The sequence below is a fragment of the Alternaria hordeiaustralica genome (assembly GCF_023758085.1).
Source record: "Alternaria hordeiaustralica strain BMP 2776 chromosome Unknown scaffold_12, whole genome shotgun sequence".
Classification (NCBI taxonomy): Eukaryota; Fungi; Ascomycota; class Dothideomycetes; order Pleosporales; family Pleosporaceae; genus Alternaria; species Alternaria hordeiaustralica.
The window spans coordinates 624,322-651,224 of NW_026056784.1; the positions used below are offsets into that span (position 1 = coordinate 624,322).

The following is a 26,903-nucleotide window of genomic DNA, read 5'->3' on the forward strand; positions in this document are numbered from 1 at the left end:
AGCCGGCCTGACTGCTATGCACACTCGGACAGCGCATCGCATAGATGGACGACTACGAACTTGATCGCGTCGCGTCGGATAATCCTGCTCTGACTGCGCCTGCGGCCCAGCGGGCTCCCATACGACGGCTGAAGTCTCCGGGCCCGACATCGACGTCAGCTGCTCAATCTACCGGTTCCAATACTACGGTCGCATCTGGGGAGTTGACGAAATACGACGTACGTTTTCAACACACGAGGCTTGGAAATGTACTCTAAACAAGCATAGGTGGGCTGGCGCAGGATTGTGAGGAACTTTTCGCCGTCATGGTTCTCTGTGACCATGGGCACGGGAGTAGTTTCTCTACTTCTCGTCGCTATACCGTTCAAAGCAGACTGGTTGTACTGGCTTGCGGTTATCTTCTTTGGACTCAACACTATCCTGTTCGCATGCGCCTTCTCTGTCTCTGTCTTCCGATATGTGGCATACCCTGAAATCTGGACCGTTATGATCGCGGATAGTGTCAACTCGCTCTTCCTTGGAACCATTCCGATGGGATTCGCTACCCTCATCTCAGCTTGGTGCTCAATATGCATCCCATATTGGGGGCCCTGGGCTGTTACCTTTGCTTGGGTTTGCTGGATGATCGATTCTGTAGTCGCTGTCTCAGTCACGATATCGCTCACGATCCTACTGATCTCTGCCTCTGACCGTCAGGCTTTGGATCGCATCACAGCAGCTCAGCTATTACCTATTGCTGCATCCATAGTCGCAGCTGGTACCGGCGCCAGAGTCGCAGAGCATTTGACCAACCCGCAACATGCTCTGGGCACGATACTTGCTTCGTACATTATGTGGGGTATGTCTACACCACTAGCGATGACGGTTCTAGTCATGTACTACACACGCCTGGCTTTGCACAAGCTACCACCACGAGAGATTGTTGTGTCATCCTTCTTGCCACTAGGACCCCTAGGCATGGGCGGCTATTCCATAACCTATCTTGGTTCGGTCAGCAGACGGGTCTTTCCAGAAACGGACTTCTTCTCAGATATTCCCGTGGCAGGCGACATCTTCTTCGTCTTCGGGGTCTTTCTGGCGCTCATCATGTGGGCGTTTGGGCTGACTTGGCTCTGTTTCGCACTGGCTTCCATCTACAAGTCTCGGCCGTTTCCGTTCAACATGGGCTGGTGGGGTTTCACGTTTCCCCTTGGGGTCATGGCGCTTAGTACGATGGAGCTTGGTAACATCTTCCCGAGTCTGTTCTTCAGAGTTCTAGGGACGATCTTCGCCGTAGCCGTCATTCTGCTGTGGTTCGTAGTAGCTGTTGGCACAGCACGCGGTGCATGGAGCGGTCGTCTGTTCAATGCGCCGTGCCTCAAGAACTTGCCGAAGAGAGATTCTACGGGGAAAGATGAAGCAGAGAAAGAGAAAGGGCTAGTGCAGACATGACCCTGAGTCACTATCATCGACACAAGAGGTGCGTATGTGAAAGTTCTATTGGGATCTCATAAATTGCGTTACGTTTAATCGTAAGAGTATGTATGTGCAAAGCCCCTCGTCGCAAAGCATCAAGCCCCTCGCTGACCGCTAAAGGACCTCCAGCATACCCCGGTTCACTGCCTCAAAGGGTAATTCTAGTTGCCAGCACCTGCAGCATCGCATTGTTCTACCATATGATTAGCTTCGTTCCAGAGACTATCAATCATCGAACTCACGCTTCTGAGCCTGGCAATCCTGAGTGGAGAAGTCTCCCTGTCCACCATTGGCCAAGTTCGCGCAGCCGTTGAACTGCTGGTCGCAAGAGCGCTGGAGAGCACCCGAGAGGTTGACAAAAGTGTCACCCTTGACACTGAAGGGGCGGTTGGCGATGCCGGAGTCGAGGATGGGTGTAGCAGCGACACCACCGAGAGCGCCGGTGAAGGTCTGCGCGTTGTTCTGGCGAACATAGATGGCGCGTGCGTTGCTGAGAGCAGCGACGCTAAGAACGATGAGGGTGCTGGTGAACTTCATGTTGACAAATTGAAGTATTTGGAATGAAAGTGCGTTAAAGCGATGGGTATCTTGATGTGCTATTGAATGAATGGGGCGACCGAGCGCTGAAGAAGTGAAGTAAAGAGAATGAAATGAAGTGAACGTGAGATGAATGAGTGTTGGCTTGATGATGAGCTTTTCGCAGAGGCATCCTTTCCTACATATATAGTCCTACATTTGCCCCCACGGCGCCTACACTCAGATCTACAGCACTTCTGTCAAAATTACTAGGCGGGGTCACAATGCTAGCGTCCGCCGATGTTGGTGTTCCAAAGTGCTGCCTCAGGCACCTGAAACCCCGCAGGTCTTGGAGTCGACACACCAAATGCCTCATTACTTTCGAATCGGCTACGCGACTAAACAACTACACCACTCAAGCTACTGTTAAGAGTGAAAATGTTTATAGCGCAGGTTTGACAGGTGGTGACAGCTGCTTGCAGCCATGATCCTGGATTTCGCGAGCCGCGTGGGTATGGCGTCGTTTGTCTCGGTGTGCTTCATGTGGTGATTATAGCCGCGGCGCGACAATATGTGATACGTTATAGTGTTCGAGAATGTCGTTGAATGAATCGAGGATTCTGTAGTGAGTCGCATCGACGCACATGAGGTGGCATGCGGATCTGACGTGCGACCTTCCGAGGCATGATCAGCCATGGCTGCGATTGATGATATGTGATGCACGTTATTGTTCTTCTATATCTTTCAAATAGTTCCGGCAACGCCGCTTTGCTACGACTTTGTAGGCTCATATGTATGATCGTTTCCTGTCCAGCTTTCCTACGTTCCTGTCGGCCCTCGCAAATGCTATCGCGCCTACGGCCTCATTCGGGCAGACATCTCCTATGCGTACAGGGTAATCGCGCATCAACGCTGTTCTCGCCAATCCAGTCAAAGTAGTTCCTCCCGTAGGCGTTGGGACATAAGGATTCAAAAGCGTCAGCGAGGACGCATAGCCGATGATATCCGGTGCGATCGTGATGTACTTGAGTACGAGTCCGGTGTACGCGGCGGCAAGCAGTATGAATGAGCAAACCAATAAGGCTGCGAACCATCTCCAATCTGTTTTGTACATTGGCGTCGTATCCTGCGATACATTGGCTTCGGTCGCGACGAATGTAATATTGGCATCTGCACGTTGTGCCTGGGTGAAGTTCATAGCGCCGGTTTCCATCACGGATGCTGGTAAATTTCCGCCGATCGCTCTGCTGGCGTATGTGGACTGCCAGAATGTGTTGTACAGAATAGTCAGACGGTCGCCGAAGACTTGCGGCGACAGCTTGTAGAGTTCGGCATTTCCAAAGAATACGCCGGTGAAGTCGAGTGGGTCCTGCAGCCATTTCTCCATAGTCGTCGCGCCTCGAGCAAATGCAACAGGCATATTGAAGTTGTCCGCGCTCGTCATGGCGAGGAGCGCGGTAGCCATGAACTGCCTCCTTAGGGCAATATCGTAGCCTATTGGGTAGTCCTCGTCATACAAGTACATCTTCCTCATCTTGTAAGCGGCACACTCCGTCCCATTGCAGCGTACTCCGACTTCGTATTTCTCGAACGACAGCCCACAATTCGCCACTGAGTACTTTCCTGTATCCAAATCGACGAGAGATTCACTCCGGATTGGGCAGGGGTAACTAGCACAAACCGGGGGCGCACAGAACGTCTCGTTCTTTTTACAAGGCGGCGGCGCTGTATCGTTAACTACTTGGAGTTGCCACGTGTATTTTGACACAAAATCTATAGGTTCTCCTCGTGATGCATTGTTGCTTGAACAGGTCACGTCAAATTGGCGAGCTTCGATGTTGAAAGAGCTAATGCCGACCGAGGGAGGCCCGGCTATCGGGATACCGATTAGGGAAGCGTATGTGACGTTGTCGGCTGTACCGTTAGGCACAAACTTCCACTCGTCAGACGTACTGTTCTCGATAGTACGATAGAGCGGGAGTTTGACATTTCCCCATAGGTCCATGGGTGTAGTACGGTATCTGGTGCTGCTGAGTATAGATGTGAGGAAGATCGGAGTGAAGGAGCTACGGCCTGTACCTACGAATAGTGTAAGTATAGAGCCAGTTTACGTCTGAAATGAGCTTGGCATATGTGAACTTACTAAGGGTACTAGCAGTCTCCATTAATGAATCCATAAACGTCGTCGGATGGAGGTAGCGCACTTGTTTGGTAAACTGGACGTTTCCAATCTCTTGGTCAATAAGACGAAGTGCAGACTGTCCACCGACTGGCGAAAGGAGCCAAATCAAGACGGATGCAAGTCCAAGCAGAGACCAAGATCTCAGACAAAATTGACGTTCGAGTGCGGAGAAGACGGATTGGCAACCTATCAGCTGTTCGAGACGGCCGAGAGTTGTGCCTCGTTGAGCAAGGAAGAGACCAACATGTCGGAAAAACCTTCCCATCAAGGCCGCGAAGATGAGGGGGAAGATTGTCGGCGAAAGGAGAAGTGTTTGTTCCAGCTTGGTACCATAGTCCGACACTTCTTTCCCGTTCAACCTGGCAGCGATAAGGGCCAGAGCTGTAGCATGTCAGCAAGTGGTCGATGTAATCGTTAAAGCAGCTCAGTGTGGTCACGCTGAGATCGATCGTACTCACCCAGAAACATAATAGGCGATGAAGCCAAAATCACATCGAAAACCAGGACCAGTGCTTTCAATGGCGTAATCCTCCCAACTTTCCGTAAATCCGAAGGCCATTTCTGCGATACGCCCTTCGTATTATCAACACTGTATTCCGTATCGCTATCCTGGGGAACATGCGGGGCGGTATTGTACGCCCCGGAATCGTATTGGGTGTTCAGGCCGCCATCATACTCCACCGACACATGTGGACCTTTTGCCTGGGGTCCAACGGGTTCATAAGCCATGGCGTTTGAGCGTACCGGAAACTCTCGTCGCCAAAATTGAAAAGCAGTAATGAAAAACGAAACAGAGAAAGGAAAGCTTGAACAAGTACGCAGGTATCAGGAAGGATTCTAAGGACGGAGCATGAAATATGCTGCCTGCCACCTGCATTTTTTTGGCCCCAATCACACACATGCGGCATGGTACCTTGCAGCGGGCACCGCCCCGTCCTGAAACGGGGGTTAACTTCGATAGAACAGTCGCGATAAGCGGCTGAGGCTCTCGGTGAGGCTCCCAAATCGTAGGATCGTACATAAGTTGACGCCGCATTGGGGCCATCATGTGTTGCGCGCGAAGTCGACGACGCTGTGTGGTGGATCGGATTGTTTTTTGCCGCTAGGATGCTAGCGTGGTCCGAAAATAGGCTAATGCAAGGGTCATGATGTCTGCACTCTGTCAAACGCGACATGGAACGCCGCCATGCATTCCCCACATCTCCAACACCATACCGCCACACGACAGCCTTGGACCCAAGTACGAGCAGACTGGATACCACGGTACCTGAATCTTCTTATTTCCGAGTTGATCTAGCCCGTGCGATGTTGCCAACCTTGCGCGTTGGATAACCCGCGCAATGAGGATCACAGCATTTCTCTGGGCAACCGGGACCCATATCCCTCGGCGCATGAGTAGAAGCACCGTCAGGGAAACTCTGGGGCTATCTGAGAAACAATGGCCAATTTTCCTGGTACAAATCTCGCTCAATCCGTTGTCGCGACGCGCTCATAGTGCTGACTTTCTCGCAGCGTGTCTCACTCGCAGTTTGCAAAGACTTCACACGCTCCACATTGACCGAGCTCACTGCAAAAGAGAAGGAATATCTGATTCAAACGATCAGAGAGTCTGTAGTGAAAGAAGGGCTTCCACCTGTAGACGATGAAGGGATCGAGTGGCGTGTTTCAAAGGTTCTACCAGAGCTGCGCCACTATCAGCGCTGTATGCATACTCGGCGCACATGACGCTTATCGATGCTAACCGATAACAGTCGCAGATCAGTACGAAGCCTGGGAGAAGGTAGCTCAAAGATCATTCCCTTATGTAAGTACAATGTCATGCATTCGCTTGGTGACACGGAGCGTTATCACATGTTCTAATCCACTTCCCAGAAAGTACTTCGCGAGGCGGTCAATGCAAACATGGAAAAGATTCCCAGAAAAGGACTCCGCTACTGGATGGATATTCCCGAAGATGTTCGAATGGAACTCGCGGAAGACGTTAACAGGCGACTTGATGAAAGTGGCCTGCCTACGATGGACGAAGAGGCCGTGTTGTATCGGCTCAGGAAACACGTGAATCATTGGATAAGGGACCACCATGTGTCGCAATGACACGCCGCACTTTAATGTAAGCGAACTGCATCAATTTTTATCAATCTGATGGCCTCAAGAGCTTCACGATTGCGACGCCTTTTGGGTAGCTTTGGGGCAGAAGTAAATTCCATGCCTTGGGTGGTCTTAGCTAATAGTGTGTAGTTAGAACGGAGTCCCCAAGACAGAACGATGACTAGCTTCAAGCGATTGCTGTATCAATCGAGAGCAAGTTCACACACTGTCCTCGCTAGAAGCATCTGTTCCGAACGGCCAACCCAACTTCAATCCTTCGCCCACTCGTACTGCAAGCCACTGATGCCACATATTAGGCAACCGGCGCGGATGGTAGAGTCCTAGACTACTACTTCCTCCAAACAATGAGCTTGCCTGTTCCCTTACCCACAGCATCCAGCCATCCCTTGAATTGCCCAACGTCAACCCGGAAGCCCTCAACAAGCGGTATACTCCCAGCCTTCTCCATCTTGGCGACCGTCCTCTTCAACGTCAGCGCACCCTCTTGCGGCTCAATGCTCGATGCATCCACCTGAGGCAGCTCCGAAGTGCTCGAGGCTGAGCGGATCTCGCGATGGAGATGCTTCTGGCCACGGCTTCCGCTCACGAGATTCTGTAGGGAAACAAAGTGCTTCAGTGGCTCCTTAGAAGATGTCGGGGTCGTGGACGGGTTACCAGGTGCAGGAGCATCCTTCCCGGGAAAGACAGTGTGCAGGCAACTCGACACATCGGTGACGGCGGAGATGTGCCACGCAAGCATGATATGCGGCGGCGCGATGTCCTCAGGCGAGGTGGGGTGACCCTTGATCAGGACGTACGCCCATCGTCCCTCTCCATGGATGGCAAGATGCATCTGGTCCTGGGATCGAGTCGCCTCTCCTCCCGGCCCACGGTACCCGCGTCCAAGCTTCAGCTTCTTCTTCATTTCCTCGAGCTTCGTATGCTTTTGCTCTTGCTCCTCGAAAGCAGCGCGTTCCTCCTTGCCACGGATTACGTCGACTTCTGCGTAGGCGATCTCAGCCGCATCACCTGGACCCAAGAACCTGATCTCCTTGTGGGGAACGACGCTGGTGTCGTAGAAGCCGACGGAGATGAGGTGGTTGTAGATCGGAGCGGTGACGGGGAAGGGAAACGAGGCATGGGCGCGGAATGCCTTGGGGTTTGGAAGGCGCCGGTAGAATGACTGTACTGTGAAGGACCAGTTCAGGAGGATGGTGAGGAGCGCGGGAGTATACCCGGGGAAATCGATATCCCATGAAGATGACTTAGGAAGGGTTGGTAGGCCGGTTGTGCCGTCTACACGGGAACCTTTGGGAGCCGGGCCGGAGAGTTCATCACCGCCTGGAGGCGTACGCTTCTTAGCTGACGAAGGCTCTACTCCTGATGGGTCGTGGATGGCGAGGGTATCTTGAATAGGTGCCATAGGTTGCTTACCCTTGGCTGTTGGAGTAGACATGGGTTCCTTACCTTTGCCCTTGCCCTGTCCTTCATCCCAAGTCTCTGCCTCAACTTGAGGAGAAGGGAACAGCGGCTTATCCGGTAGAGGCTTTTGCATATCCGCCGCCTGACTCAGCACATTCAACCCAAGGTTCTGCATCTTCTTATCGAGTCCATACTCCTCCAATCCAGCCTCAAAATCTTCCTTTAGACCCTCCGGCATGTCAGGCGGCATAACGAACGGCTCTGGCGGTGCTATGCCCAAGACACGGTGCAGCCTCTTCGCTGCATCAGTGGCTCGAGCGAGACCCAAAGCGCGAGTCGTCTTGCTCTTTCGTGATTGGGAGGGACCGGGCTCGGGCTTGTTGTGCACATCAGGCTCTGGAGACGTCCAATCATCGAAGCCAGAGCGAGGTGGAACCGGGTTCACAACTGGTGTCTGGGGACCTGTCTCGTTGCCCGCTTTCTTCTTGTCAGTGGTGCTCAGTTGAGGTGTAAAGTTGCGCAATGCGAAGTTCAGGGATGAAGTAGTGTTAGGCGTGTCGAGCTCGGGGAGGTCAATGGGGGACTTGAGGTTAGTGGGTGCGGGCAGCTGTGAGCTCTCTGCCTTACCCTCATCGCTGGCTTTGGGGCCTTCTTCGGTGGCCTCTTTGGCGTTGCCTTTGTTCTTGTTTTTGCGGCGGTTCTTGCTGCGGTTCTTGTGGCCGCCAGCCATGGTGAAGGTGAGGGGGATGGGATCGAGCAGCTTGCTTGCTAGAGTCGTATAGACGACCCCTTGGGGTTGTCTTTGGATAGCAAGTTCTCGCTCTCAAGATGGCGAGTTGTTTGGTGAGGGTAAAGGTGTAAAGGAAGGAGCAGTCGGCGAGATGGACAGGGACGTAGGCAACGACGACGGCATCGAATCCGCGGTGACGGCAACTCCAAGGTGACCGCAAATCCATGTTGACCGACGAAAAGGAGTATCACAACAAAGAAAGCAAAGCAAAACTCGACGTGAAGTAGGAATGAACCTCGATTACCATTACGACATCCTCAAAAGATGTCTAATTATACTATCGCACGTGGTATCATGTCACCTTACTCAAGGCTCCGCTCTTTCGCCACAGTAGTGCGAAATCTACTCAGTGGTAGAGAAGACGTACTGGGCCTCGAGTGTGTAAGCTCCGCTGGAGGGACCGAAGATCTGCTCTTTCTCGCGCCTCCATTCGGGGTGGTTGATGGCGTCAATCCAGTCCTGAACCTCCATGACGACGCAGCCGTACTTGGGGACGTAGCCGCTGCTTCCCTCAGCACCTTGAGTAGACTTGATAGGCAGAGTACCTGGCACTTTTATTAGCGGTTTTACGAAAATATTGCATGTCTCACATACCATCTTGACCGGGGCAGCTGTACATCTGGTACGCGGCTTGGTCAGAGTAGACGTCGAGCTTGATGCCGGACCACTCGCTCCACAGAGAAGCGACAGGTCCAGAGTTGCGCCAGTCGAGAGCCTCAGCTTCGTCGCGGTTGACGAGGTAGCAGTTGTCGTAACCGGTGCAGTTAGTTCCGCAGTTGCCGAGAAGCTCGGGCGCAGTCTGGTTGGCACCAATCTGCTTGGGCGCCGACCAAAAGTCGTTGACAGAGTATTGCTCGTTGGGAAGAATAGTGCCGGTGGGGATAAGAATGGCATCTACATCCATGCGCTGGCCAGAGTATGGGATATGGAAAGTGTGGTTGAAGATGGTCTCATCCTCAGGGTTACCGAATCCGTCCAAGTTCCAGTAGGTCTAATCTGATCAGCGTTGCAATATACATCAAAAAGCAATTTACTTACGTGAGAAGTCAACATGATGGGCGTCTTCTTGGTGGTAGCAAGCGCCACGATCTTGATGTTCCAGGTGTTCGGAGTCATGGTGTAGGTAACGTAGCTCACGACCTCACCGGGGAAGCCCTCCTTGCCGTCGGGATCGACGATTGAGAAGGTGATGGAATCCTCGGTATGCGCCACAACAGTAAAGTTACGGTAGTCCCATCCATCCGGTCCACCGTGCAGGGTGTTGTTGTTGTTGTTCTCGTTGGGCTCGATGAAGAACTGCTCGCCATCGATGGAAAAGGTAGAGTTCCGAATGCGATTGGCGTAACGACCGGGCACACCACCCAAATGGGGATGAACCTCGCCCTCGTAAGCAGTCGCGTTGTCGAAGCCGAGAACAATGTCGCGCTCAACACCGTCCTTGCCCATGACGAACAAGTTGGAGACGGACGCTCCATATGGAATGAAGTGACCGCGAATGCCCTCAGACAAGATCTCGTACTTGCCGTCCTTGTCAGGTCCGGACGAGCTCGAGTTGGTCGGCGGGGTGCTGTACTGCGCGAGGGCAGTCGCAGCAAAGAGGGGGAGTGCACTTGAGAACCGCATCGTGACTTGCCAAGCTCGATCGAGTTGAGAAGTGGAGGTGATGTGATGTGGTGTGGAGAAGAGTACGGGGTTGACGGGCGGAGGGTTATTATATACTGCTATAGACGAACAGGCTACCGGCGTAATTACCGTTCCACGATCCTGTGACTAGGATCCATCCCGCATATTCTCACTTCTCCAGCCTCCGGGTTTATGGTGCTAACGGGCTCGTACTGGGGAAAGTGCGGGTCGCCGCTCGAGGGTAGCGAACGTGCGCTTAGAGATAAAGGGTAAAGTTTCACCGCGCGCAGCAAAATCCTTGTATTTACTAATTATCGCTTATTAGCTTAATTTACGCACTAGTAGAGCTTAGGCTACCTACCTAGAAGAAGCAGTCTTTTAGATAATTATAACTATTATAATAACTACTACTTATAACTATAGCTTTAGCTAAGTTAATTAAATTTGCGCGTAATAAAACTCTTTACTATTTATTTTATTTTTTTTATATTTACTACTCTACTTCTATAGCTTAAAACTAGTTTTATATTAACTACGCTAGTCTTATAAGTTATAAGGTTTTATCTAAATAAGCTATATCTATACTAACTTTCTACTTTAAAGCCTACTTTCTAATTTTTTACTTCTTTACTTATACTACTATAATTTAGTAGTTAATAGGCTAGTAATAATTTATAAGTTCTCTCTAGTCTTTTCTCTAGTCTTTTATTTTAAAGCTTATTAATTCTAATTATATTCTTATTCTCTATCTTAGAGTTTAGTATAATATTTTTACTCTTAGCTATAACTTCTAAATCTATAAGCTTTCTTTCTTACTTTCTTAGTAGCTACCTTAAGTAGCGTAGAGTTAGCTTCTAATTTTTAGTTTATATACTATATTCTACTATCTACCTACTTACTTTTTACTTTAAACCTTATACTTTATAAGCTTTACTCTCTCTTTTCTAGTTTCTTTCTTACTTTATACTAACTACTTTACTTTCTAGACTTAGCTTTACTTCTAGTAGAACCTCTACTAGAATCTATAGCTATATTATAAACTACCTTACTATCTAACTAGCTACTACTCTAGCTATTAAGATTTTAAGCGCGTCTAGCTTAAGCAGTAATAGTACTAATACTACTATAGATAACCTTAGTAAAAATAATAATACTATACTTAAAACTAGTAAGAGCGTTCTAGATACTATTAAAACTAGTAATATTAAGATTACGTAAGAAGATAAAGAGGCACTTAAGCGTGTTAATAGTAATAATAAAGATAACTACTCTATTTCTAAAGGCCTTGTTAATCTAATAGATAACTATAGTAATAAGAGTAATACTTTATCTCTATTCTCTATCTCTTCTAAGATTATTCTATAAACTTCTTATAAGAGAGTAAAGAAGTGTAATAAGCTATATTAGCGTAAGAAAGAGTAGTATAAAATAAAGAGCTACGCTAGAGTTAGACCTCTCTACACTTTATTTAAAAATTAATAAACTAAGCTATAACTTAAAGAAAAGAGTAAGAACGTATATTTCTAGACCTCTAATTTAAAATCTTATTCTTTTCTAGTAACTACTAATATCTACTAAGCAAAATATAGTATAGAGAATAAGGTTATATAAGTAGAGCTCTATTCTTCTATTTTCTTTCTTCTACTATTACTTCTCTTCTATTCTATTCTTCTAGTATACTTAGCTCTACTTCTTCTTCTTTCTAATATCTCTTTAGCTCTCTATTCTAAAATCTTAGTCTTTCTAGTATCTATATCTAGACTTTACTAACTATACTACTATATAGAATTATATTTTATAACTATAATAGAAAGACTCTATAATATCTATTGTAGTAGTAAAACTAGTAACATAATAATAGGCTAAATAGCTATTAGGCTTAAGAGTTAGTGCGCTAGAGAAAGCTAGGTCTAAACAGTGTTTAGACAAGAACAACAGCTAGATACACACATAATATAATTAACTACATTAAGCACTTATTCTAATAGAGACACTTCTAGTCTCTCTACTATATATAGTAACTAACTAAAACTTAACCTATTTAGCCTCTTACCTTAGAAAGACTACGCGCTACCTTTAAGTGCGCATTTTACCTACTAAAGGCTTATTAGAACAATAGTTTAACTAGGCTTTAGAAGAGATATAATTACTACGCAATATAATAGAATAAGTAATAAGTAAGTATATAAAATAAAGAATAAGATAATACGTAGAATAGTATACCTAGAAAACGCGTAGAAGTAAACTATAAGCTACAGAAACCTAATAGTATAGACACTTAAGAAGTAGGCGCACTAAGAGACCTCTAATAATATAAATAATTAGATAATAATAACTGCTACGTAGGCTAATAGATAATATAGCTATAGTAGCGCTACGCTAAGTAATACAAAGAGCTAGACAAGAGGTTTAGACTAGGCTAATTGCCTTTTAGACAGCTATATAGATAGGAAATAATATAATAGAAAGTATATAGCTATATTATTCTACTAAGAATAAATAATAAGACTTAAGAAAGGTTAGAAGAGCTAACATAGTAGATCTTAATTTTAGTATAGCTAGAAAAGAAGAGGCTAAACAATAAGATAGTAGTAGAAAGCTATTATAGTATATAAAAAAGGCAGCAATAGTTCTTCTAGTAAAAGATACCTAACTTTGTTAGTAAGTAAATAGTTAAATCTAATTAATAGCACTTATACGTTTAATATTTACACTAGCTATTATACTATTTATAATACTTATGTACTACCTTACACAAATAAGTAAGAGTTAATCTAATAAGGCTAAGGTTAATAAATAATCTAAGTTAGTTGCTAAAGCTCTTTTAAAAGCCTAGTTTACTAAATAACTATCTTTGCCTCTCTAAACTAAGCCTATAAAACCTAAAGTAACACCTACGTTATTTTAGAAGAATATTAAGATGCTAGACATTCTAGAGTTCTTAGGCACTACTAGCTAGCAGCCTTAGGCACAACCTCTAGTATAACTCTAGAATAATAATATAGCAAAGCTTCTTTAGATAATAGCTTAGTCTCTTTAGTAGCTAAGTAGTTACTCTCTAGTCTATTCTATCTAGCTTTCTCTGTACTTATTAAAGATAGTTCTAGTGTTTAATAGAACTAACGTTACTACGTTTCTTAAGCGTTTTAAGAACATGTTAAAGTACTATAAGTTTATAGATAAGATAAAGATTAATTACCTTTTAGCGCACTACAAATCTAAGTAGAGAGTAATTATCTAGGCCTTAAATAAATATTTTAACGCTCTAGTTACTAAATTCTAGAAGAAGTTTAGAGAGGCTCTTAGAAAGCTCTTTTGTACTAATAACAAAGACTAATAGAAAGCTTAGGCTAAGTACTTTAAGCACTAGCTTCTCTAGTGCTAAGCAAGGTCTAATCTAAATATTAAAGAGTACCTATAGAAATTTTAGATTTGTAGTAAGCGCTATATTAAAGTATTAACTATTAATAAAGATTGCTAAAATTTCTATCTAGTTAAGAGACTACTCTTTAGGCATGCTATAAAGATACTTAACAAGTTTAGTTTAAAAACTAACAACTTAAAGGTATTTAACTACACTAAGATTAGTAACTACCTTACTACTTATCTAGAGGTAGAGAAAGAAGCTTATATGCTTAACCTCTCTAAAGTAGTTAAAGAGATTATTCTAGAAGTTAAATTTAACCTAGCGCAGCTAATAGCCTGTTAGTAACCTTAGTAACTAGCACTAACTCTCTAAGATAACTACACGCAGGCTTTCTAGCTACCTAAGCTTAATATTCTACTCTAAGATAAGCTACTTAGGCTCTATGCCTTCTAGTCTTCTCTAGAAAAAGTACCTACTAATATAGAGGTAGATAACTTAGTTAATAAGATGCTTAATCTAAAGATTAATTATGCTAGCCTAGAGATAGAACTATAGAAGATCTAGTAGACCTACTATAAAACTAAACTTATAAATAACTCTAATATACGCAGTAAAGTAGACTATTAAGCTAATAAACGCGTAAACTACCTAAGAGCGTATCTACTCTAAAGCTAGAGGCAATTCTAGCTAAATAACTAGTATTAACTTTAGTAGTAGTAGCAATATAGTAGTTACTAATAGAACACTAGTTAGACTTTCTATAATAACTTACAAGGCTTTTAGAATCTAGAAACTAGATATAATTAAGGCACTACAAACAGACAGGCTCTTAGAGTAACTATAAATTATTAGGTATATAATAAGAGTAATTATTATAAGTAGAACTATCTAACTCTTTAAGCGTATATAGACAAGAGCTAGCTTTATATAGATAAATAGAATATACTTTAGTAGAGTACGCTAGAGAATCTCTAGAGTTATATTAATAATCTAGGCTAGAGACTATAAGCTAAGAGCATTTTAGCTAAGATTAAGTAATAATTTCTAAAGAAGGACATTAACTCTCTTATAGTTAACGCCTAGTTTAGTAACCTAAAGGCTCTAATTAGTGTAAAAAACAACACTATTTTAGTTTAGCTTATACTAAACTCTACTAGAAGCCTCTAAGTAGATAACGTAGAATAATTCTAGAAGCTTTTAAGCATCTTTGCTAAAGATAAATTAGACTACTACTTACGTCTAGCAAATCTAAATTAATGTAATAACACTATTACAGCTATAACTATTTCTAGAGTATTCTTAGAACCTAAGAAGGTAGTATCTTATAATTCTTCTAAGGTTTAGAAGAAGATAATACTACAAAGACCTAGTAATAATTATATCTCTTATCTTTAAAGTTATAAGAATAGAATAGAATACTCTTTAAGCTATTAGGCGCTAAATAAGAAGAGAGTTATCTAATTTAGTAAAGAAGATAATCTTATATAACTAGATAATAAAGTATCTAGAACACTACAAAGATAATTAGAACTAAAGCCTAAGATAACTAATAAGTAACTAAGAAAGCACAAGATTGTTAATAAGCTTAAGCCTAATGTATAGGCTATAATCTATAGTATTCTAGGCACTTTAATCTCTCTTTAGATTAGTACTCTTCTTAGTAATATACCTAAAGTCTGTAAGATGCTGTTTAACTCTAACTACATAAATAAGAAGCTAGATAAGTTTAAAGTTAATATTATTAAGATATTAAGGTAATAGGCTAGATAAGAGAAGCTATAAAGAGAGAAAAAAAAATAGAAGTTTAAAAATCTCTTAGACGCTGCAGTTAATACAATTACCTTTAGTACTCTCTCTAACTATGTACTAGTAGAAGTAGAAGCTAGTAGAGTAGTTAACTACTATAGCCTAAAGGCAGAACACTAGACTAACTAGAAGATTAGCTATGTGTAACAGCATATTATTATAGATTAAGGCTAAGAGTATAACTCTAAAGACGTAGATTATAACTACTTAAGAGATAATTAAGCGTATAACTAACTAATAGGTATTAAGCACTTGTGTTAAAACTACCTAAAGGTCTCTATTAATATTAGAGAGAACTCTTTTCTCTACCTCTTAGACTTAGGCGCTAAGCTAAACACTATTAAGAAAGAAGTAGCTAAGAGAGCTATATTGCTAATTATATTACTACTAAGTAGTATAAAGGCTGCTTAGATAGTTACTACAAATAGAAGCATAGTAAGCTTTATAGGTATTATCTAGAGTGTCTCTATTATTATAAGGTAGATTAAAGTCTAAACAAACTTCTTTATTATAGAATTCTGCACTAATCTAATTATTCTAGGTAACTCTTTTCTAATAAACGCTTAGGCGCGTATTAAGTATACAACTAATAGATTAACGTACTATTATATCTTTAGTGTAGATAGCTAAGCTAATATAAGATTTATATATACTAGAAGTAATAAGCTTATAGCTTCTAGTCTTTATACTAGACCTACGTTAGAAAAAGGTATAGAAGTGTAGTAGCTAGCGCTACACTCTAGTATATAACTAAAGAGCTAGTAGGTAGTACAGCGTGCGCGTATGTAAAGGTAGTAGATATAATAATAGAGAAGGTTAGAGATAGTAGACTAAATAGTAGTTAAATGTCTATATAACTTATTAGTAAATAGGTTCTATAGAAGAAGCGCAGAGCTCTTAGAAAAGATTTAACAGCGTACTTATTAAGATTAAATAGTAAGTTAATAGGCCTTAGGCCTAACAGAAGCCTACTAATAAGAGATAATAAAGGCTTGTGTATTTTTAAAATAGAAGACATTAAAGAGTTATTAGCCTAACTTCTAAGTAATATTGTAGAGAGTATTAGTAATAAAGATACTATAAAATAGAGTAAGGCGTTCTTCTAGGTAAAGAATCTAGCTAAGATAGATAAAGGCCTTACACTAAAAGTTAATATAGTTATAGTGTTGCGCAAACCTGCGCGCCTGCCTACTAAGCATGTAGTAAGTTAGCTAAATAACGCTTAGATTAATAGAGCTTATAAGTGTAAAGGCGTTAAGATTAAACTTATTAATAACTCTAGCTAACTAATGCAACCTATTAAGAGGTAGTTAGACTAGAAGAAGAAGGCGTTAGTAAAGCAAGTATCTAATACTAATAGCTAATTAGCTTTATTTACTAAGTATTTTAAGCTATAATACGCTGCATTTCTCTAAGGTACTTAAATAATACCTAAACGTATTTTAGAGATAAAAATCTTATTAGAGTTATTACTAGTAGAGAAAGATATGCTTTTAGAGGTTCTCTACTAATAAGAAGTAGCACTAGCCTAGAACTTTAGAGAATCTAGAAGAGTTAGTAAAGATGTTATCTCTCTAGTTATTATTAATATAGTACTACATTAAGCCTAGAGAGCTAACTAGTTCTCTATTCTAAGAAAGCTTTAGTAGGTTATAATTAACATAATTTAGAACTATATTAATAGAGGTACCTTAGAGTTATATAAGAGCTAGTATTATAACCTATAGTTCTTAGTTACTAAGAAAGATAAGAGGTATTGCCTAATTAATAATGCTTAAAAACTTAATAGAGTTACAATTTGCGACGCTAACCTACTACCTAATTCTAATAAGTTTTTAGAGGAATTTGCAGAATACGTTATTATAAGCCTATTAGACTTCTTCTTAGAGTATAACTAAGTAGAACTATATAAGAACTTAAGAGACATAATAGCCTTTTTAACACTATTAGAACTTATACAATAGTGCATACTTCTAATAGATATAATAAACTCTCTAGTAGAGTTTATACGTGTTATAATAAAGATTTATAGAGACTACATCTCTAATAGGTGTATACTATACCTTAATAATGTGTATATTAAGAGGCTAAAGAAGCGCTATAGCAACTATAAGGTAGAACTAGATATAAGGTAGTTTATTACTAAATACCTTTTAAATATTAATAAAGTGCTTATAGATATTAAGCGTATAGGCGCAATAATATTAGACTATAAGTCTAACTTCTACTACTTCTCTATAATTGTTGTTAGCTATTAAATTAATAAATATAGCTACTACCTTAATAAAAAGAAGGTTAATAAAATTACGCGTTAGCTAGATTATTATAATACTAAAAAAGTCTAAATGTTTCTTAGAATCTACGTTTACTATAGAGTATAGGTACTAGGTTTTACTATTATTGTAGCCTCTTTGTTTAAGCTCTTCTATAAGAATACACTATTTAAATAGAGCCTAGAGTAGAAGTAGGTAATAGAATATCTTAAGGTAGCTCTAACAACTACTCTAGCGCTAGTTTCTATTAATTACACTAAGCCTATCTAAAAGATTATTCTTGTAGTTAATAGTAGTAAGAAGAGTTAGAATGTAGTTATTATATAGCTTAATCTAAATAGCTATTATTACTCTATACGCTTTAAGAGTAGAGTTTAGTCTACTATTAAGAGAAATTAGAATTTAAGTAAGTATAAATATAAAGCTCTTCTACTTTCTTTAAAGAAGTTTTAGTCTTATATCTATAAAGTAAACTTCTAAGTTAAAATAGACGCGAAGACGCTTATTACGTAACTCTAATAAAGCGTAATAGATCTCTCTAGAGCTCTAATTACTTAGTAGCTTGCACTTCTTAATATATAGAAGTTTAATATTATCTATATAGCTAGTAAGAAGAATGTTATAGCTAATACTCTTTTAAGAATACCTAAGCTAGATAGCTAGAAGCTATCTAACTAACTTAAGAAAGATGTAGAAGACTTTATTAATGCGCACCTAAATATAGTTTAGCTTATCTTTAGTAAAGCTCTAGCGCACGCGTATAGAATGTGCTAGGTAGATCTTTTTTTTAATAATTAACTACTAGTAGATAGCTATAGTAACAAGTTATAAGCAATTATAGACTAGCTTCTGTTCTGTAGAAGGCCTAAGTATATATCTACTACTAAGTTTTGTAAGTTTAAGAAGAAGGCGCTTTAAATAACTATTAGAGAACAACATCTCTTTATAATCTTCTTAGAAAGCTAGCCTCTATAAAAAGTAGTTAACTTAATAGATAAGTAGTATAAGATTATTAGATCTCTCTATAATAAGTCTAGCTACTAAAGTAAGAAAGGTATCTAGCGTAAGGTATAGGCGCGCTACTATTAGAAAGAATAGTATAATTAAGTTAAACGCTATATATAGTTCTACTCTAAGTGCTAATTATATATATTAGTAATAGTTTAAGAAGAGCTTTAGCCTATAGAGCTACTAATAATACTATTTGCATAGATTACTATTAACGTTATTTATATACTGCCTAGCTATAATAGTAAGAAGTTTCTTATTATTGCCTAAGACTACCTTTTGTAATAGGTAGAAGCTAAGGCTTTAGCTAAGAATAACTTAAAGAGCGTTTAGAAGTTTCTACTGCATAATGTCTTTTATTAATAGAGTATTCTACTTAAGATATTAGCTAATAGAGGCTCTAAGAATAAGGGCCTTATTAAGAAACTTTAGAAGTAATAGAGAATTAATAGAGTTATTTTAAGTGCCTACTACTTTTAGAGGTAAGAACTTATTAAGTAAGAGTACGCGCCTATTATAGCTGCCTTAAAGAAGCTTTCTAGTAACTAGGTAGATAACTTGCCTAACGTTTTATAAGCTAACTACACTACTATTAAGTAATTTACAAACAAGACACTAGCGTACTTAGTCTTAGGCTAGTAGTATATCTTGCCTATTAAGCTATCTATTCTAACTTAGTAGACGCTTCTATAGAATAATATTTAGAATATACCTACTCTTCTTATAATATAAGCCTGCTAGTTTAACTATAGAGATAAATAATTTAAGAAGTCTATTAACTATACTATACGTCTTAGGTATAAGAATAAGAACTATTTTAACTAGTTAAGAGTTCTTTAGCTAAGTAAGCTTTCTCTAGGTAATCTTATTCTGTTAAGAGACTCTTTCTATAAAAACAACTAATCTATGCTTACTAAGTTTCTACCTAAGTAGAAGAGGCTATTTTGTATTAGTAGCGTTAATAAGAAAGGTTAGTATTAGTTAGAAGAGCTTAATAGTACCTCTTTCTAAAGTTATACGCTAGAAAACTGCCTAAAGGCCTTTTACTAGCGCACAGTAGTAGATCTCGCTAAGATTAATAAGCTAGACTACGCTATAACTATATTCTCTACTAATAAAACTAATAATGTAGATTAAGAAGTAAGTAGTAATAATAATAATAAGACGTCTAAACAGCCTACGTACAGCTAAGACATTCTAGATACTCTAGAGTTAACTAAAGTTTAAAGAAGCCTATAGCTAAGAGCTTAACTAGATAATCTATTAGTTAATATAGAAGAGAAACAAGATATAGAATAGGTATTGTCTAGACCTTAGCAATTGTTAGTAGTTATTCTAATAAAGAAGCTAGATTTTAACTAGAATAAGTATTAAGTATATATATTATAGGTAGAGTTTTAAGTAGTTTTAGACATATATATATTAAATACTATAACTAAGCTCTAAACTACGTCTATAAATACATGCAGAGAATAGCTACTACTATTTTAGCCTACAACTAAGCAACGTATCTACTTCTTACCTTTCTTCTTTTTCTTACTAGAGGTCTTCTAGACTAATAAGCCTTTAGACTTAGATAGAGTAAGAAATTTATTACTCTTATTATTATTAATATCTATAGCCTTAGTAGAAGGCGTAGTAGGCTTATAAGTACAAAGAGTGCGTATAAAGGTAGGTAGTAGTACTAGTTTCTTTATCTTTTTAGTAGAGGTAGACTTTATAGTACTCTTAGAAGAAACGCGCTTACGCTTAGAAGATAGTAGAGCTAGAAGACTCTTTAGAGCAGCTATAGCCTTCTCTAGCTAAGTAAGCCTTAGCTTATAATTCTTCTTAGAGATACTCTTACTATAGTTACTAATATCTAAGTTCTAGAACTTCTTAGTAGAATTATAGTTACTATTACTAACTAGCTTCTTAAGAGTACGCAAAGCCTAAACTATAGAACTCTTCTTATATAACTAAAGTGCGCTTAGGCTATTAGAGCTATTAAGAGAGAAGAAAGGCTAGAATAATTAATAAGAGAGGCAGAATACTATAGAATACTTATTAAGATCTACTAGCTTAGTAAATATAACCTTCTTACTAGAGAAGTTAGACTAACCTAAGAATAAGTTAGCTGTTATACTAATACTAAGAAAGTAGATATCTAAGAGGTAGTTAGAAACTTATAAGTAAAAGAGCACTAGAGTTCTGTACTCTTTGCGTAGTAATTAGTGTAAGTTCTCTATAGTATTAGAAAGCTGTTTAATATAACTAAGTAATATAACTTAAATAGAAGCTTTAAACTATATTTATAATAGCTATATATTTTATTATATCTACTAAGCTTTTTATTCTTACCTAAAGCTAACTTATGCTTAATTGCGCTAACAAGATAATAGTATATAAGTATAGTAATAAGAGGCTTAAAGATAATTTACTTATAGTTTATACTAAGAGAGAAGAACTTATAGAAGAATAAATAGTTCTTAGATATATCTAGAGGCGCTAAATTAATTTTGCGCTTAATCTAAGGTTCTTTACTCTAAGTTAGAAAGTAGGCTACTATAAGAACTAGTCTAGCTAGAGTCTCTAAAGTATTAAGGTTAATAATATATCTATAGAGGTCTTTAACCTAGTTAATAGTAAAGTCTACGCGTAATATATGCATTACTATAAAAAAATATAATATTAGTAGAATATCTTTTAGAAAGCAAGAAAAAAAGATAGTAGACTTACTCTAGCTAATAATAGTATTAGAGGTAGAAATACGCTTTAGTAGCTTATGTAACTCTGCTACCTAATTACTAAGAGCTTTAGGCACTAGACGCTTTTTTATAAGTAACTTAGAAAGAACTTTAGACTTAGATAGGCTAGAGCTCTTAATAGAGAGGCTAAATTTTTTAATATTAGATAGAGTTTTATAGTAGTTAGGTAGTATAGTAGAACGTAAAGTATTCTTATCTATAACACTCTAAAGCGCCTAAGAGGCGCTTAGTGTGTAATTAAGGTTAAAATCTATTTACGTAATACCTAAGAATGTCTTAATATTAATCTACTCTTAAAGGCTAAGAAGAGATCTCTTATTATCTAAGGTAGAGAAATTAAAGTTATTAAAAGGCTGCGTGTCTAGCTTATTAAACTTATTAGCACTTATAAGTATAGGCTAAGCAGTAATAGTAGCTAAATAGTTCTTAGCCTTAGACGCAGTAGTTATCTTATTAGTAGAAGTTAGCTTAGTAGTAGTAGCCTCTAGCATAGTAATAGTAAACGCTTACTTAGGCGTAGCGCGTAGAAAAGCTTATAGAGTAGTAGAGTAGGCGTTGTTAAAGTTTAAGAAAATAATAGACGTGCTCTTAATAAGAAGCTACTTAATAGTCTTATCTTTAGGCGTAGTGTTAATAGAGCTAAAAGCTATAGTAAGAATACGCGTAGAATAATAGTAGTAGTAGTAAAGTAAAGAGTAAGAAGAGGTAGAAAAGCGCGTAAAAGAGTATAAGGTAGTTAAAGCGTAGAAAGAGTAGAAAGTAGTAATAGAGATATTGTAGAAGAATTTGCTTAATGTGTTTACTACCTAAAGAGCTATTAAGTCTATAGTAATAGACCTACTTTTCTTACAAGAACTACTACGTAACACTAGATTACAACACTAGAATTTTAAAGCTAGCTAGCATGTAATAATGCTCTTAAGATATATTAGTAATATAAGAAGAATATTATAATACTGTAATATAGAATGCGATATATTTAGAGTAGTTAGAAATTTAACTAAAGGCTGCTTAGCTAGAGCTATAGCAAAACTCTAACTAGATATCTTAAGTAGGCGCTTAGATTAGTATCTACTAATAAGAAAAGGCTCTTAGACAGGCTAGAGAATAGCTTTAAGAACTTTAGAAATAGATCTTAAGTTTATAGAAGAATTATTTTAATATAGAAAGATATTAGAAGATCTTCTATATAATTATAAAGACTGCAGAGGCTGTTGCTATTAGTACTTCTTAATTATAGCTTAGAACCTAGTATTATTATAATAACTACTAAGAACCTAAGAATATTATAATAGAAAGATTATATCTAAATAATATTTAGAACCTAAGGCTAAAAAAGAAAAGACCTTCTTTCTTTTAAGTGTAGAAGGGAAGTAATGCAGATTTAGGTATTATAATATTATAAGTATAAAAATATAAGATAATAAGAGAAGACTTAGAAGTATATTATAATTTTATTTACTATAACTATAGAGTAGAATAGATAGACCTAAGAGTTAATTAGAGAGAAAAGAGACTAGAGAACTACCTGCGCATAGAAGAGCTAGCAGAGCTAGAAGTTATAGAATTAGTAGAAGTTAAAGAAGAAATAGGCTTAGTAGTTTTAGTAGAAGTAGTAATAGAAGTAGTAATAGTAGAAGCCTTAGACTTAATAATATTGTTACTAATAGTATCTACCTTATTAGTAATAGCTGCCTTAGGCTTAGGCTTCTTATAAGGTTAACTATAACTACTACCTAGAACCTAGATAGAAGAAGAAGCAGCATAGAGAGCGCAATAATAAGGCTTTCTAGTTAGCATAATAGGCTTAAGAACACTAGCAGCTAAACTACTATTAGGCCTAATAGAAAGCGTAGCGTCTAGAGCAGGCTAGCTAGTAGATAGATTAGACTTTGTAGGTTAGCTCTAACACTTAGCAATAGTTAACCTAGACTTATTATTACTCTTACTAAGAATCTTTAAGTGTAGTAATAATAACTAAATATAAGGCGCGCTAGCAGAATTAGAAGTAGCCTTAGTATTAGAAGCCTTCTTAGGCGAATTGTAGCTAAGATCTCTTAGGCTTAGTTAGAAAACTAAGTTGTAACTAGCGTTAATATTACTTAAATAGTATCTATACTAAGTAGCTAGACTATTACTAGCCTAGGCAAATAAGGCCTTATTACTCTCTTTAGATATAGTAGTTAGCTTCTTACTAGCCTTAAGACGAGTAAGAACGCTCTTAGAGGGACTAGTAATTATATTAGAGGTAACTATAGACTTAGCAGCTATAGTAGACTTAAGACTATGTCTTACTACTTAGATCTCTAGAAGAACATGTTAGCAAAGATACTAGAAACAAGAAAGTAAGTATTTAAGAGATAGTTAGTAACTTACTATAAAAAGAGTAGATCTAATAATTACTATGCTTTAAGCAATTAGTGTAAACTCTACTCTTTATTAGCTAGCTATTAATGTAGACCTAGATACACTAGCTAAACATCTTTCTATAATTTAATAACGTACACTAACTATAGATAATAATCTTAATAGAAGAATTCTTAACTAAAAGATTAATTACACTAACTAACTTAGTACTAAAGTAATAAGATAGTATAAGAGCCTTTATATTAGAGTTAAATAGCTAGTGCGCAGACTTATTATCTAACTAAAAGAACTTACTAATAGTTATCTCTAGATTAGCTAAGTAGAAGTTGCTATAAGCGTTAACTTGTATATTAGACTAATAGCTCTTCTAATTAGTAGCTAGAATAGATAAAGAAGGCTTAAGTATGCGTTCTACGCTTTGCAAGGTATATAAGTAATTCTATATATCTATAGTAAAGCTAAGAGTAATAATATAGGCTTGCTAGTTAGTTACTAATAAAGTAAAAGATATTAGAATAATATTTAGTTAAAAGGCTCTAGAAAAGAGAAAAGACTTACGCTAGGTAATATACTAATTATAACTAGAGTTAGAAGTTTTGTATTTATACAACTTTACTATACGCATACTACGCCTACTTTTTTTAATAGCCTTAGTTAAAGTAAAGATAGAAAGGCATAAGAACTTACTCTAGTTCTTCTACTTCTTAGAAAGGTAAGACGTAGGCGTCTAAGAAGCTTTTATTAGAGACTTAAGAGCTAACTTAGGCTAAAGATAGCTAGCGGGGTTAACGTTGCAGATAGAGAAGAGCAGTATAGTAGCATTAGGCACGTTAGTTATAATAGTATTAGTTTAGCTAACACTAGCGCTAGTCTTAGCTTTAATTAAAGGCGTAGTCTTAGGTAGAGTAGGTAGAGTAGGTTTAGCTAATAGCTGTTTAGGCGCACGCGAAGGTTAAAACAACAGCGTAGTATTATTACTAGTACTCTTAGTTATAGGCTAAGTAGTAATAGTAGTAGAATTATCTATAGCCTTAGGCTTAGTAGTTATCTTATTAGCAGAAGTTAGCTTAGTAGTAGTAGCCTCTAGCGTAGTAATAGCAGACGCTTACTTAGCTATAGTAGACTTAAGAGTAAGTATAGCAGTAGAGGTAGTAGAGCTATTATTAGCCTTAGCTATAATAGCTAGCTTAGTAGTAAGCTCTTAAGTATAAAAAGTAGATATAGTAACTAGTATAGTGTCTATAGTAGCTAACTTGCCTTTAGAGCGCTTAGGTAAAGCTATAGTAAAGAAAGAAGGTTAAAGTAGAGTAGAGTAGAAGAAGAGAAGAAGATAGAGAGAGAATAGCAAAAGGCTATACGCGTAAAGGTAGAGTTAAGAGTAGTAATTACTATGCGCAAGAAGAAAAGTTATAATATTATTATTTTAATAGCCTAGTTACTAAGCGCTAAAAGGCTTTTAGGTAAAAAAGTAGAGTAACTAGCGTACTAGTTCTAATAGTAGTGTAGTACGTATAAACCTTCTAGAATATCTCTATAAATGTACTAGTAATGCACTAGAGATAATAGAATATCTATTAGAGAAAAGGCTAATATTATAGAGAGTTAAGCGCTAGATAGGTAGGCGCTATAAAAAAGTAAAGATTAAACTTAAGAAAGACATAGATTTAAGCCTAAAGAATTATTAGCTACTAATATTAAAAGTAATTAAGATAAAGTTTAGAATATACTAGAGAAATAGAGGAAGAGGCTATAGGCTAGTAGAAGAGATTAAATTAAAATAAGAAGAGTAATAGAGGGAGATATACTAGAATAGAAATAGTCTAAAGAGATTTTATATTTAGATTTCTAAGTAGAAGTTTAGCGCATAGTATATTTAGATAGAGTAGATAGAATCTAGTAATATAATAGGTAGAAGAGAATGTCTAAAAGCTATTCTCTTATTTATACTTAAGAAGAAGAGAAGGCCTTCTTTTTAAGTGTAGAAGAGATATAGTAGTAAAACTAGTAATATAATAATAGGCTAAACAGCTATTAAGCTTAAGAGTTAGTGCGCTAGAGAAAGCTAGGTCTAAATAGTGTTTAGACAAGAACAACAGCTAGATACATATATAATACAATTAACTGCATTAAGTACCTATTCTAATAGAGACACTTCTAGTCTCTCTACTACACTATTCTATAAGAAAATAGATAGTGTACGTATAGCTTATTTCTTCTAGAGATCTTAGAAATTCTACTACTTCTACTAATAATATTAGTCTATACTCTCTAAGAAGAATGCCTCTAATAGTACTAAGCTATATATAGTCTACTCTTATAGCTATCTCTTTACTACTATCTTTCTTAAAGCTATCTATATAAAGTAAGAGCTCTACATAGTATACTACTCTAAATACTAGTTATTCTCTAGCTTTGCTAATAGAATATCTAGAAGATAGCTAAACTCTACTACTATAATAATAAGCTAATTAAGCTAACCTAGTTCTTTAGTAAGTATACGCTTATAATTCTTACTATATTTAAGATATACTTTAGTAAATTTATAGTTAAGAAGGTATGTTAGACCTTCTAGTAGCAAAACCTTAGAATATATAAGAAATATAGCTAATAGATTCTATTCTATAGACACTAAATATTAGTAATATCTAGATAAAGATGCTATAGAGCTAGATTAATACGCGCAACACTTTAGAAAGTTACCTTAGTACGTACTTTTATCTTTTCTAATCTTTAGATAGAACTTCTACTAATTATTTCTAGCTTCTACTATTAATATTAATAACTATCTAATACTATAAGTAAATAGAAAGGTAGTAAAAGCGTTAAGAGTAAAGTTAGCTTAGGCCTCTAAGAAGCGCTCTATAGAGCTAGATAGTAATAACGCTAATATAGAGAAGACACTAGTAAAGAAGAAAAGTTATTCTATAAAGACCTACAAGACCTAGAAGTTAATAGAGATTTAGACTAGTATATATATTATACTTACGCGCTATTGTGCGCTTTCTAGAAGGTCTAGTTACTATTATATATATAATACTATAGTAGAAGGTTAAGTAATAAAGTATACGTATTTAAGATTAGAATACTAAGTTATATAAAATAGTTAATAGATTACTTTTCTATAACGTAATACACCTTAATTTCTATTAATTACAATCTTTCTTATATAATATTATAACATTTCTACTCTTATATAGCTAACTTTATCTCTAGCCTTTTAATATAGGCTAGTTTTGTATTACTACTAAAGACTCTATAC

At 38.0% G+C, this 26,903-nt stretch overlaps 5 protein-coding genes across 5 annotated transcripts; 1 reads left to right on the forward strand and 4 right to left on the reverse strand.

Annotated features, from left to right (window-relative positions):
• Nucleotides 1-44: 44 nt before the first annotated feature.
• J4E84_006477 (uncharacterized protein) lies at nt 45-1,614 on the forward strand (the record flags this gene model as incomplete). The annotated part of the gene is made up of 3 exons (XM_049389066.1): nt 45-218; nt 268-1,419; nt 1,576-1,614. 3 exons carry the CDS (start codon nt 45-47, stop codon nt 1,612-1,614), a joined length of 1,365 nt encoding a protein of 454 aa, XP_049243340.1.
• Nucleotides 1,615-1,616: 2 nt separating this feature from the next.
• On the reverse strand, nt 1,617-1,992 carry J4E84_006478 (uncharacterized protein; the record flags this gene model as incomplete). Its single annotated transcript, XM_049389067.1, has 2 exons — nt 1,617-1,648; nt 1,698-1,992. The coding sequence occupies 2 exons, from the start codon at nt 1,990-1,992 to the stop codon at nt 1,617-1,619; spliced, it is 327 nt and encodes a 108-aa protein (XP_049243341.1).
• Nucleotides 1,993-2,758: 766 nt separating this feature from the next.
• Nucleotides 2,759-3,976, reverse strand: J4E84_006479 (uncharacterized protein; the record flags this gene model as incomplete). The annotated part of the gene is made up of 1 exon (XM_049389068.1): nt 2,759-3,976. The coding sequence occupies one exon, from the start codon at nt 3,974-3,976 to the stop codon at nt 2,759-2,761; it is 1,218 nt and encodes a 405-aa protein (XP_049243342.1).
• A 2,614-nt stretch (nt 3,977-6,590) lies between these two features.
• Nucleotides 6,591-8,393, reverse strand: J4E84_006480 (uncharacterized protein; the record flags this gene model as incomplete). Its single annotated transcript, XM_049389069.1, has 1 exon — nt 6,591-8,393. The coding sequence occupies one exon, from the start codon at nt 8,391-8,393 to the stop codon at nt 6,591-6,593; it is 1,803 nt and encodes a 600-aa protein (XP_049243343.1).
• A 402-nt stretch (nt 8,394-8,795) lies between these two features.
• On the reverse strand, nt 8,796-10,076 carry J4E84_006481 (uncharacterized protein; the record flags this gene model as incomplete). Its single annotated transcript, XM_049389070.1, has 3 exons — nt 8,796-8,998; nt 9,048-9,444; nt 9,492-10,076. The coding sequence occupies 3 exons, from the start codon at nt 10,074-10,076 to the stop codon at nt 8,796-8,798; spliced, it is 1,185 nt and encodes a 394-aa protein (XP_049243344.1).
• Between the last annotated feature and the right edge of the window lie 16,827 nt (nt 10,077-26,903).